We start from the raw sequence: 13308 nt of genomic DNA, 5'->3' as shown, positions 1-13308 counted from the left end.
CTTTGTTGTAAACATACCTCAAGACACACACAAAAAAATCCCTGCAGCTGAACTCAATGCTACTTTTGAACACAAATCTGTCGAAAACCTGCTTGTTTTCTTTGTGTAAATCTTGCATGTTAACATGATTAGCTCTGCTGGGCAGGTGTCTCCACATGTCCCTGTTTGCTTTGGCACACGAGCTGCCCCTCTCACCTCTCTGAATTCATGTAAATTTGGTGCTAAATCCTGCCCTTTGTTACATGAGAGTGCCAGGCAGCCCTCTCCCCTCCCGCACCACGGCTCGCTCACGTTGCGGCCAGGCTGGATGCCAGCCCAGCACTCCTGGGTGCCAGGCTGGGGAGGACCAGCGCGGGTACTCATCTTCCACAAGCTGGCGTGTGAGCATGACACGGGGTCCCTCGCTAACCCCTCACTGCATGCTCCTTCCTCTGCTTCTCAAACAATTTCTGGAGTTGCTGGTTTTCAAGGGATTTTCCCCTGCTTAATCCCCTGCTCCTGGAATTGTCTGATTTTGTGATCACTGCAGCTTCCATGAAAAATAAAAGTAAGGTCTTAGGTGTCCAGATGTGATATAGAGAAAAAATGAGATCATGACCCTACATCTCAGAACAATACACTTAATATCATCCCTTCAAGCATCACACTAGTGTTATTTGCAGGGTATTTGGAACCCAGCTATAGCACTGAAGGTACCGATGCTCGCCCCTGCTAAAACCATCCCTCATCTACCATTTGCTTGCTCACTTACCATTGGTAAGGCAAAAATGTGCACCTGCTTTTTGAGATCAATAAAAGCAAATACAAACTTTCAGAAACTGCTCAAAGGTCCCAAGATTCAGAAGGATACAACCGGCACTAACAGTCAGGTTTTTTTTATTAACCTAGAAAAATGTCTCTAGCAAGAACAGTTGCCAGGGTGAAGACCTTCTGAAGTGGGATGTGGATATTTGGGTACCAAGTGGCACAGGCAGATCTCCCAGGGCTCCTACCCAAATTGCAGGGAGGACCCAGGTGCTGTCCTCCCTCCTGCTTTACAGCAATTCGGCTGAGCCACTACAAGTGCTGGCACCCTGTTGTGCATGTCTCGATGCACTCACTGCCTTCCGGGGTTCGTGAATCACTTTTTGTTTAGCAGAACAATCCATCCCCATCTTGCACCTCATTTTTCTCCAAAGGTCTAGGCAATGATAAAAGCAATTAGCTCCCTAAATCCCTCTCTTATCTGTAATTGGGTGTGATTTTTTTTGTTGTTTGTGAAAAACACTGCACAAAAATAGTGTCCCCTACGTGTGACAGGAAACCAGGCCCTGACGACAGCCAGCTTATCTCCCACAGCTGCCTGAACAAACCAACACCTAATGGCTGTGTTTTCGGGAACACTTCCAGCCAAGAGCTAACGCTGGCACTTAGAGGTGACGGACAGACCTGTGCAGTTTTAATACAGCTCTTCGCTTTCCATTAGAAATGAGGGGACTCCGGTACCACCCCCTTCCTGCATAATGTCACACCGCCAGAAATATCCTGAGAGCAATGGGTCTGCTGGCAGCAGGGGAGAGCAGTGCACGCATCTTGGCACTCCTCATTTCTACTGGCCTCAAGGACGCTTTTAGAAAATAATATGAACCAGAGATGCTCTAAGTGCAGTAAGGTCCCTCTCTGCCTCTTTCCCACCCTCACCCGTCCCTTTGGACAAGGGCAGGATTTCAAGCAGGTGTGAAAGAGCCAGGAGACAAACAAAAGAGATAAAAGGCAGAGCGACTCTGAAGAGCACTCAGGAGGCCACATCACAAGCACAGCACACCAGCTCCTAGCAGGCAGAAGCATTCTACCATTATCTAGTTCACAGATGGACCACCCAGAAAATCTGGGAGCAATTAGGAAGGAGAACAAACAAATGCATGGAAAGAAGGGGGGAGGGAGAAGGGGAAGGAGGGCCAGAAGGGATTCCTTACATCATCTCCATGCAAGCGTTTCGAGAATGAAGTGAAGCTATATGGAGGAGGAATGCAGATGAAAGAGTTTGCAGTGAGAATGCAATAAAATAAAAGGCTATGAAAACATACGGGGTATGAATGAATTACAACATGGCCATTAAACTTACAAAAAGTCAGGACAGTGTGTAAACAGAGAAGAAACCCATCAAGTTCTAGGGGACATGTACACGTGCTTATAAACAGATTAAATGCTGTCTCTGTCACTGCTAACAGTGCATCAACCTGCCTTCCAACCCATGGATTCAGCATGCAAAAAGCTGACTCACTTTCCCATGTGGCTGTCAGCAACTGGCACTTAACACCGGCAGGAAAACACAAATGCAACTTCGTCCTAGACATGGATAGGAACCACAACACCAAGGAGCTCCTACCATCAGGACCACGTGTCTGGGAACAGCCAGTCCTCAGCAGGACCCGATCCCACTTGCCTGGCATCTGACTGGCCTAGCCATCAGCAGGTCTCAACACAAAGCTGCACTTTTTGTGCATTCTGGTTGGGAGGCTAACCTGATCTTGGTAGCAAGCGCTTCGGCTCCAACTGGCTTCAAGGTGTCTACTCAGGCCTCTAAAAGCAAGGCCCACTTTTAATGAAATGGCGGATTTCAGGCAGCTTTGTTGCTTTTAGTTGTGGCACATAGGACATCATCTTTGTTGATGAGCACTGCAAAGTTTGCTTTTTCTTTTTTAAATGATTTGGTATGCAGTTTGCAACTTCTGCAAGTGAGCACAACTTAAATACTCTGTTTTGCAGTACCCAAAAGTCACAGAGGAAAAATAACTCAAAATAAAACCTGAACATACCAAGCATTTTGAAATGATTTTAATCAGTAACACTGTGTTTACTTAGTCTTGGCTTGTGAGAAGCGTACTCTGATCGCTAAGGCCATCTTACAAACACACTGAAGCTCACAAAAGCATCTTTTAAAAACTTTTCAGTTTACTATAATCTTGGTAAACTCACTCCCTGATAATTTTCCCTAAAAAAAAAAAAAAAGGGCTTATTAACTCAAAAGTTCAGTTGAAAAATCTACTATCCACTCATCTTAGCAGCAGCTACAATATGGCAATTAGTTTACCTTAGAATAGACATCAAAGGCTCAAAGGATGACCCTGCCCTGTAAGAACAAAATCTTTTAAAAGCTCCATTCCACTCAGTTTGCTAGTTTATAAGGTTTGCTAAAATCCAGTTTAATGATCATGTAGTTTCTTAGCAAGTCATGTGGTGCCATATTGTTTAGGGAACAGAAGAGTTAGTTCTAAAACCTTTTTGAACTCGGGGAGCTTTTCCGACTAGCTGATGCAGAACCACATTCTACGAGGGTAAATGAAACTGTTGGATGCAAAAGCCTCACTGTGATTTTCTTTAGCTTCTTTCACAAGAGACAAAAGTTCCCACACAACACATACTCTCCCCTTACAATGAAGGATTCAATAATAGCAATATGTTCAAGTCCATATGGTGTGGCTACAAGGAAGAGGCACAACGAGAAACTGAGAACCCTGAATGCAGGGGCCTGTAAACTGCAGTGGAAAAAAGCAGAAGCAGAAAAAATACCCCACAATCCCAACCTTGAGGTGAGAATGAATGAAGGTGTAGGGAAACACCAGATTAGCAAGTTTTCCTTTTAGGTACAGACTCTCCTCATATCCTGTGTCACCGACAGTTCCCTCCCCCTAATGTGGTTATCAGATTGGCTTTTATTTTTTTTTCTGATGGCAAGGAAAATATATGCAAGAAACTCCTCACAAAACCAGTCTAGCCAAGTGGCCAGGTAATAGCACCACACGTCACCAGGCAAAAGACTGAGCTGCAGTTTCCAAATGCAGGCTCCCAGCAGTAACACAGGAGAAATGAAACTGGAAGGGCTGGCTTCGGTGGGGGCAACAATCATTTATGAAACAGAACAACAAATGAATAATATAGGACAGAAGCCTTCTTACCCTGTCTGGAATCGTGTTTGAATGATGAATGAGAAACAGGAAGGGGAAAGGATGAGAATGGTAATTTTTTTTAAACATCAGCATAGAATTGCCCTACCTCTTTCCATTACTGTCACGAAGCATGGCTTTTCCCAGCTCTCTCGTCTTCATCTCCAACTCCTGAACTTGCTCCAGCAATGTTTTATGGTAGGTGTGCTTTGCCCTGTACCACAAAGACAAGAAAAACATACAAAAAGCCACATGAACATTGTGTTGTTACAAAAGCCCAATTTTACTTCTCAGATGAGAGGAGCAGGGCTCTCCCTTCATAGGATTTTGGAAATAAGGCAGAGGATGCATATGAACAGTCAGCCAAGGTTCACAACAGGAAATATTATGTAAGAAAGTAGAAATCAGAATGACTTCAAATTCAGCAGAGCTTGTCTGCGTCAACACAACACTCAAGACATAACCAACTAGCAATGCTATCAGACTACGGAGTGCTGACACCGCTACTGTGGGACTGCTCAGGACCTGGGCTCTCAGACAAAAGATCAGGGATTCATTGAATATTCATGGCAGTAAAGCTTGATTCCACTCTGTTTTTTGAGCTATGCTTTGCACTGCTCTGAAAACCCGAGAAGAGTCTCAGATGATAATTGCCATTCAAGCCCCTTTATTTTCATTTATCAGTCTCAGACGACTTGGAAAGGCACTTCTCTCCGCACCGAGCTTTCAAGATGACAGCAACAAGACTGGCTGTGACCTATTTTCTCAGCCTGGGGATTCAAAGAGGAATGTATGTGTAACATATGTAACCAAAATTTGGAAAGCAATGTCCCCTTGTAGCGATTAGGACTCTTTTTTCAGTTTCACCTCCTACTCCAGTACTATTATTACTAAATTACACTGGTATAAGGAGAACCCAGTCCCCCTCTGTCTTGACATTTACAAAGTATTAATACAAAACGAGGGGATCTTTCTCCAGTGGGTAGTTTTTGAACAGCTTCCTCTTTGTGTCACTTAAAGGAGGGCAATAATCCCATGAGATAATATTGATTTGCATGTGACTGCACCATAAACCTGAAAACAAGATGGAAACAAGCAGGTTGAGACATCCCTTGCTTCACTTCTCGGCACTAAAATTATATTCTTCCACTCTAGAGGTGGCAAAAATTTCTTTTTAAGTTCTATAAAAATCCCGCATGCAGATTCTATAACCCTTAACCAATGATGTAAAACGCAAATGTCTACCTCCCTCTAGCAGGAAAGTAATAACTGGTGTATATGTAATTAAAGTAGAACGAAGATGCATTTATTTTTAAGAAGCATGATTCTTATCACTCCTTCCACGGGGAGTAAGGAACAAAGACCACAAAATCTTTTCTGAGTCTATTGTAGATGACAGTGGCTTGATATTAATAGTGAAGTACTTTGGTCTTTGTGGTGCTGAATTAGGCCGCAAATGTCTCAAAATGACAAGCTAAAATGAAAACCACTTCTCAAAACATATCTGAATTTAAGAGGAAAAAAAAAGAGATGCCAGCAAAAGATGAAACATTGAAAAATCTGGAGGTAAAAGTGGTATCAAGGATGTACTTAGAAGAGCACCCAATCGAAACCACCAAAGGAGTACGATTTGCAAGGGAACGCCTACAAATTGTGGCAGAAGAAAACAGAGTAGCAAGTATATTTTTAAACTCAATGTCTCAAGAATGTGATTACCCATAGTTGCACAGAAATTATTTAGATTTGAGTTACTATAACTAGTTAGGCTAATGATTACACTCTTTGACAATGGGAAACTAGTGATTTTTTCATTCTTACAATCTTTACAGCTGACTTCACTATCGCACTCACTCTTTGAGTAAATACATTAAAACATTGACCTTGAACACATCTTTTGCCTTTTAAAGAGGCCATATCTACTAGTGTAAACTTGAAGACTGACTATGTTTGGAACTTAAAAAAACCCTTTAAAACCTGTTCTCCCCACAGACAAGAACGCAGAAACCTACAAGTTATTCAGTCTCTCTCTCCCCCAAGGTTTCTTGTTTATCTTGCCACACAACGTAATTTGGGATGATTTTCTTTTCCCTTAGAGTGAACGGCAAATTCAAAATTTAACCAAATGGAACTTGAGCAACAAAGCACAGCAAAAGCAGACACTGCATAGCCATTTCACAATACGGAAAAATTAATGTTGCCCTGAAGTCAGGTGTACTGAAGCATTTTATAAGCAATGTGAAATGGTGGAATACACAGACTCTGCTATGGCTGGGTATCCATAAAGCAACGATAAGCACTCAGGTAGTTGTTATGCATTGAGTCACTCCTTCACTTGGAGCAAGAACATCCATGGAAGAATCAGTAATTAAGTATTTATAAAAGAGCCTGAGCTGACCTATCCATGTTTCTCCAAGAACAAATACTAAAATAAGGCATTACAATTGCCTCAGAGTTTGGGCTTGCTCCCATCAAAGTCAATTGCAAATATTCCATGGACTGCTGGCAACAGGACTGGATACTTCATGATTTTTTCATGACAGCACACTGTTAACTTTTGATACACAAAAATAGAGGTAGAAGTCTTAGCTTTTATCTTGTACTTTACAAGAGGCCCTAGATACGTGATCAGCCCTCAATAAATTATGAGCTCTTGTATTCAACATTACTGTTCATCTGAAATTTGATGTGTCACATAAAGACAGGCTCACCTTTCCCTCACACACTGTGAAATTAAGATCATAAGAACAGGTAAAGGGTTATCTCTGCATTTTGGGTGGCTCTTCTCCTTCCAAGCCAGGGAAGCACATAGCTTCACATCACAGCCCTAGGAGGCTATTTAGGGGGTTCTGGAGACCAGAACTTGCCTGGGAGAAGCGTGGTTATATTCACAAGCTTTTCTCAAAGCACGATGTCACCTCAGCTGTAGCTCTTCATCATCAGCATTACCTTAGGTATCCTGTGTTTCAGGGAATGCAAGCATGGGAAGAGCTCCCGTACCTTCTCATTTATTTATACTGCTGGAAATGGCAAGTACAACATGCTTCTTTCCCCAGCCTTACCCCACAGGCAAAAAAGAGGTACATCAGGACTTCGGTTGGAATTGGAAGGCTCAGGAAATTTCTCACTATAACACTAACTGTCAATACGCCATTTATTAATGAATTCTTGCCCTCTTCCCTAATTTTGCTGGAATAAATTCTACATTTTTATGACTCCCTAATAGCTTTGTGGGTCAGAAATTTCAAGACTTCCTAGCACCAGTGTATTCAAGTGATGTGCCAACTGCAAGGAAACACTCACCTTATAAAGCTCTGTACATTTCGATGGTAGCACAACTGGGACTTTTATAAGGCAAAAACCAAATCCAAACAAAGCCACTGAATTTCAGGTAGTGGACCAAAATTAACAATGGGGTATTGCAACCAAGTATTATTAAAAGTGTCCTTCCATTTTTAAGAAAGTTTTCCACTGTTCCTTGATTCAGTTTAAAAGATATATATATATATGTACACACACATATTTAAATAAAAAGCCTGGAGCTGCAGAGAACATGGGAGGTAAGAGGTGTGTTGACAACTGTAGCCTGTGCAACAAAGGGAACATGTAAAACTAGCTCATGTTTGTCAGCATTACAAATTTTGACACTGGATACAGCACAGCAGTTTAGAAACAAATATTTGCACACACTCTTATCCCTTTTAGCCTTCTTCCAGATGAAAAAACAAAACAAACAAACCCCCCCACACACCTCTGTACTGTGTTTTTCTGGCAGTATTTTGTACTGAAATTAGGTGTGTACCTTTTGGGTCATGTGGATGCTCTTTCTGTGAACACGTGCTTCATGCCCAAAAGAAACTGAAAGGGACAAATCCCATGACCATGAGAAGACAGAGCTGATGGAATTTTATGGCCAAAACCAGATTCTGCTGAATTACAGACAGCAATGTGGTGTAACCGCTGCTGTGGAAATGTGCTGTCTGATTTCCAGAGGCCTTGAGCTCAAGTTTTGAATGGCAAGCCTCTTGGAAAGGAAACAGACCTTTACTCCTTCCATATGGCAGTGCTGATAGCTGTGTCATTTCATTTATCCTAGTTAAAATGCTAATGGTGTTAATTTTTCAGTGATAGGTTAAAAAAAGAAGTCCTGCTTAGAGAACAGATTTTTTACTTAATGTTGATAGGAGCCTCCTGTTTAAAATCTGCTGGGAAAATATCCAGCATATCAATCACACACGTTTGTCTTGAGAGCTTCACAATCTTTGTACATTCTTGCTCTGAACCATTGAGAGGCTTATGTTGCTGATACTTCTCTAAGAAATATTAAAGAACAGGCTGAGTCAGTAACAGAGTTTTAAATGAGTAATAGCTGAGGATGAGCCTGCCATGGTCTGGCCTGTTTTACAATTCTTTAGTCATTTTTGCCAAGAACTGATAAGAACTGAAGACAATTTCAGGACATTGAACATAAAAACATCTGAAAAACTAAAGCACAGTCTTGGGCACCTAAATACATATTTGATCTCTGATGCTGCAAACAGTTCAGCTCCTTTCTGGCTTTAATCACAGGAGTAGTCCCACTGACTTCTAAATATGTAATTTTAAATCATGCCTGACACAGGAGCAGAACCTGTTACGCTAAATGAACTCTAAGATTTTTTTGGAGCTTTACAAAGCAGTTCAGTGACACAGCTAACTTACGTATCCAAATTCAAACATTTTGGCCTCAGCTTTAGAGTTTTTAAAATGATTTTCAATTGAAGAAGCTTAATGAATGCAACAAAAACAAACAAACAAACAAAACCTAGTGTGCTAGACCATTAAATCAGAGTTTGGCCTTTACAGAAATTTTACATTATGATATCTAGTTTTAATTTTAGCTCTGTAGCTCATGAAAATTAACCTCAGGAAGAAAATGGGAAAGCATGTAAGAAGTATTTACTGATGGGTAATTTGCCTACTAGTAGTTTAATTTAACTGTGCTATCAGCCCCAAAGGAAGAAAAAAAGATTTTCAGATGTATGCCTATTACCTGACTTACCCATTTATGCTGACATTTGAAATGTACCTGTGTTTGGCAAACATTCTGTTTTTATCAGTATTTGCTGTATTTCTCCCTATAAAAGGGATCTTCCTTGGCTAATTGACAGTTCATTCCTGGAGCTAAGTGTTACGTATTGTCAAGCTTTCACTTCGGGCCTTCATGACAAGTGACATGCTAGCCTATATTCCCTCTTCACAGCAGCTGGGATCTCTGATTTTGACTGAGTTGGAATGGCCTGGGTCCTCCTTGTACGAGGTTATGAAGCATAGCACTGCCCATGGTTAAGAGAGCAAGGGCAATGCTTTCTTTGCCACTCTTCTAATGCAATGGGAATTTCTAGTCACTCAGAAACCAAGAAAATAATTTCTTTAGGCTAAAGAAAACCATCTCCATAAAGAAAAAATCTTGGTTGTAACACAGCCTTCCAAGGGAAAGGATGAATGCTTAAGACATTTAAAAAGCAATCTAAACAAAACACCGACAATTCTATCTGAAAAGGATACTTGTGCATTTCAAATTCCAATGGCAGAGAAGGTATAAGTTGCCTCCCTTTAAATAAAAATTCTTGAAATTGCGTAATTTCTGCAATAGTTTAAAACTACAAAGTTTTGAGAGGCTTTGGGAATTACACAGGGTTGTATTTCACAAGTCTTGTTCCTCCTCTCCAGGCAGGGAAGGAATCACTAAGACTGTAGAGTCCAGTGAGTACTGCTCTCTTTACAGCTGAATCTTGGAAGACCCAGTTAGGTGAACTGAAAAAGCATCTGACAAACTGGGAGCTTACAAGGCATGGAGTGGAGAACCACGTTTTTTTTCCCCCTCTTTTTTTCTTTCTGCTCACCTAACCTTAGTCTAACTGAACAAATTATTGGCTCCCCTTTCGGAATAAGAGATCTCAGGTCTGAATTAAATTCGTCTTTACCTACAGGGTAGACTGCATATAATCTAGAAAGAAATCTTAATTACTAAAGGAAAGCTGCCTCCTTCAGATTCAGGACTCATTCCCGCACATTGCTCATTGAATTGGCAGGTGAGAAAAGGCTCCCACTTAACTTTGCTCAGAAGTCTTCCAAATGAGTATCACCATTTTGTATTCACTAGAAGGCTTCACAGTTCTTTACAGAATGGCACAGAATGAACTGGACAACATGTGCATGCAGAATAATTGCCACAACATGGAGAAGACTGGTTTGGGACTTACGCTGTCCATGCCACATCTTTAACAAGGCACGCAGTGGGCACAAGAAACAAGCCAAACCAGAAGTATCCACATCTCAGCACCATTCCAGCCTATGAAAAAAAAAAAAAAAAAAAAGTGAGCATTTTCAAGCCATCACACATTAAGTGGTTGTTTTCAAGGAAAAGGTGGAGTGATGGCTTCAAACAGGTACTGCATCCGTGATCTGGATGATGTTGCAATCTGTGGGGGCAAGAGAGAAGGGGAAAGTCTCATCAACTCTTAATAGAAATTAGGCCTATGACTGAGGAACAACAACAGCATTTCTCACTAGGATCATTCCTTATGATCCCATATTCCCTAGAATTTATGTTATGTTAATGTTATGTTATTTATGTAATGTTTCATGTTCTGTTTCGACTATATCCTTCACTGATATCAACTTGTGGATCCAGGCAGACATAGTTTCATTCGTGGAGAATTGCACCATAAGTGTTTAGCTTGTAATTCTGACTACCTTTTCCGCCCTTTGCTTACTCTCTTTTTACCCCACTGCTCCAGATCTCTGAGCAGCGTCAAACTGACATGGAAAAAAAATGGATGTCTCATTAAAATGTTTCAGTCACATTGCACTTAAACACAGTACTTCCTGCTCAAATTACTGCCGAGACCCAGGGTGGGAAAGATTCACTCTTCTCCCTGCAAACGGCTTTTTACAAACAAAGAGCTCAAAGTTTATATCTGCATTTCTTTCATTGTTGTAATGCTTGCAGAAAAAGCTTGGTAGGATTTGAGAAGGAACACATCCAGAAACCCTGCAAGTCCCAGCATACAGATACAGTTGCGGAACAAAGCTGAAACACGGCACTATTTACAGAAATGCTATTTTAGGTCATTTATCTAGAGGTCTCTTCAGGACCTTTTAAAGACAAATTAATGGTAAGAGCCGGTTTGTTACACAGAAGACTGGAAACAACCTCACCACCTCTTGCATGAGTGTGTGCATACACACACACGTCCCATAAGAATCATTTAGGTTCTCTACTACACCAGAAGTAATATTTTTCTATTGTAACAAATCACGTGCAGCACACGACTGAAACATGAGCTGCAGGGTGTCAACAGCATTCCCAGTCTTGCCGGTGGATACTGCCATATCCCTTCCCCAAAATCTTGACTTCTCAGTTGCTTGTATGCCACATATAATGCACACGTGTACCGAAAATGTTTGTGTGTGATGCAGCCAAAGGCCCGGAGGCACATACCCATGGACACAAGGCACATACCCATGGACACAGAGACAAAGCAGCTGATGCACAGGTGAAATGCAGGTGTGGCTGGTTTAGCTGTGCCACACTTGTAGCACACAACAGAAGAGCAGCCCGCACTGTGGGAGCATCAGGGAATTTTACAGACAAACACAAGGCTGAACTACAGGATGTGAAACTGAACAAAATGCCTCCAAGCCTTCGAAATATACTGTGAAGACAAAATGAGTAATTACACGCTTTGTTAAGACAAAGAGGGTTGATATCAAGAGAAGGACCCACCACCATACAGCGGATCTTGAGAACTGAGGACAGCCATCACGCTGCATTGCCAGGATGTCACCCGCAGCACCCAGCATCTTCTCCCTGTGTTGTTCCCTATTTCGAGTTGTCCACCTCTCAGTCCAGTCATATTCAGCTAGCAGCAACTTGCCCTTGGATCGCTAAGTACTGAGTACTTCCAAAAACATTTTCCACTTCTGAATGTGCAACCCTCCACGCTGCTGCTGGACTGACAGATCAGTGGTAAATCTTGTACTGAAACCAAGAGCAAACTAGACCGTGCTAAAACATTTATGGACGTTTTGCCACCCACACGGACAGTAAGCAAACAAATTCCAGTCTGAGAATCAGCTCGCAGTTATTTGTGATCCCTCATGCCTACTTTCACATGAGAATGCCAGAAGCACGCAGTCAGTTTTGATATATGCTTATTTAAAGAAAAGGATGGGCAGGAATTAGAGGGAAATCTTAACTTCATTGTTAGCCAAAGGACTGAACTGTAATAACACAGTGGCAAAATATGATGAGATTTATACTCGTGCTTTGCTTTTCCTTGGCTGTGACCCTGAAAACGCTAGCAGTTTAATCACATCAGCACTTCCACTGACCATCCTTCCACTGGTTGTGCTAATGAAGGCTAAAAAAGGGCCCATCGTACCCTATATGCATTTTCTGGTACTAGAAGCAAAAATATTTCACATTTTCCTTTTATCTGAAAGAAACTCAAGGCACTTTTAATGCGCAGAACAATCCAAGTATGCATTCAGTAGAAGTTTAAATGCCTTTTTTTTTTTTTTTATTATAATGTTGTCAACTCAGTCAATAGCTACGAGCTTGGCTATTTCACACGTTAAGCTCTCTGCACTAAAGAAGCAGCCAAATACTTTTTGCCTGCAGCTATGCATTTTACTTCAGCGTTAGCCTGTCGGCAAACTGCACCACAACAGTAAAACCATTCATCTCAGCTCACCCTCTGCAGCCACTCACGGTGCTACCGGCAAGCCTTTTTCCACACAACCTGCTCTAAGTTTTTCTCCATTCCTGAGCTCATCTGGAAGGTTCCTTCCCTGCTCATTTCGTTTCCTCCTGCAGTTATATGTCTGCTAAGCTGCCTGGCAGTGAACTGGTTTGCGTTGCAGGCACAGACCTGAGTTCTGCCTCCCCTCTGGCAGGGTTACGCCATCCCCTTGCCCAACAGGAGCTCCTCAACAGAGGATCCCCAGGAAACCCCCTAACGTTGTGTGGGCACATCCATAGCCAGCATTTTTGGGATGTTCTCCAACGGGGCTATGAACAGAAGCTATAGTAAGGACACCTATATATCGCATCAAAACCTTCACAGCCCTTCTTGTGTTCCACTGCAGCTGCTCAGCTGCTCACGACAGCAGTGACGACCGCCCTGCAACACATCTTCAGGGAACGCAGCCCATCCATGCCCAGCCCCAAACAGCAACATCCTTCAACGATCAGTTATCTCCTCCACATAAGAAAAGCAGAGCTACTAAAGAGGAACCACCACCTTTTTTTTTTTTTTTTAAAGGAAGGTCACACTGAAGTTTGTTTTTTAAACACATTCAAAATTTGACCACTTCTGTCATTACACAGGCCCCATGA

General features: G+C 41.9%; 1 protein-coding gene across 1 annotated transcript in view; it reads right to left on the bottom strand.

Annotated features, from left to right (window-relative positions):
• Window positions 1–13308, bottom strand: part of ATP8A2 (ATPase phospholipid transporting 8A2) — a 290456-nt gene that overhangs the window by 20528 nt on the left and 256620 nt on the right. The window contains exons 33-34 of the mRNA XM_035542481.2: window positions 10169–10257; window positions 4036–4140 (exon numbers count right to left, since the gene is read on the bottom strand). Of these exons, the coding sequence (XP_035398374.1) occupies window positions 4036–4140; window positions 10169–10257 (194 nt within the window). The remainder of the gene's footprint in view (window positions 1–4035; window positions 4141–10168; window positions 10258–13308) is intronic.

This window comes from Cygnus atratus, chromosome 1 (genome assembly GCF_013377495.2).
Source record: "Cygnus atratus isolate AKBS03 ecotype Queensland, Australia chromosome 1, CAtr_DNAZoo_HiC_assembly, whole genome shotgun sequence".
NCBI classification, from domain to species: Eukaryota; Metazoa; Chordata; class Aves; order Anseriformes; family Anatidae; genus Cygnus; species Cygnus atratus.
This window is presented reverse-complemented; position numbering and strand designations above follow the sequence as displayed.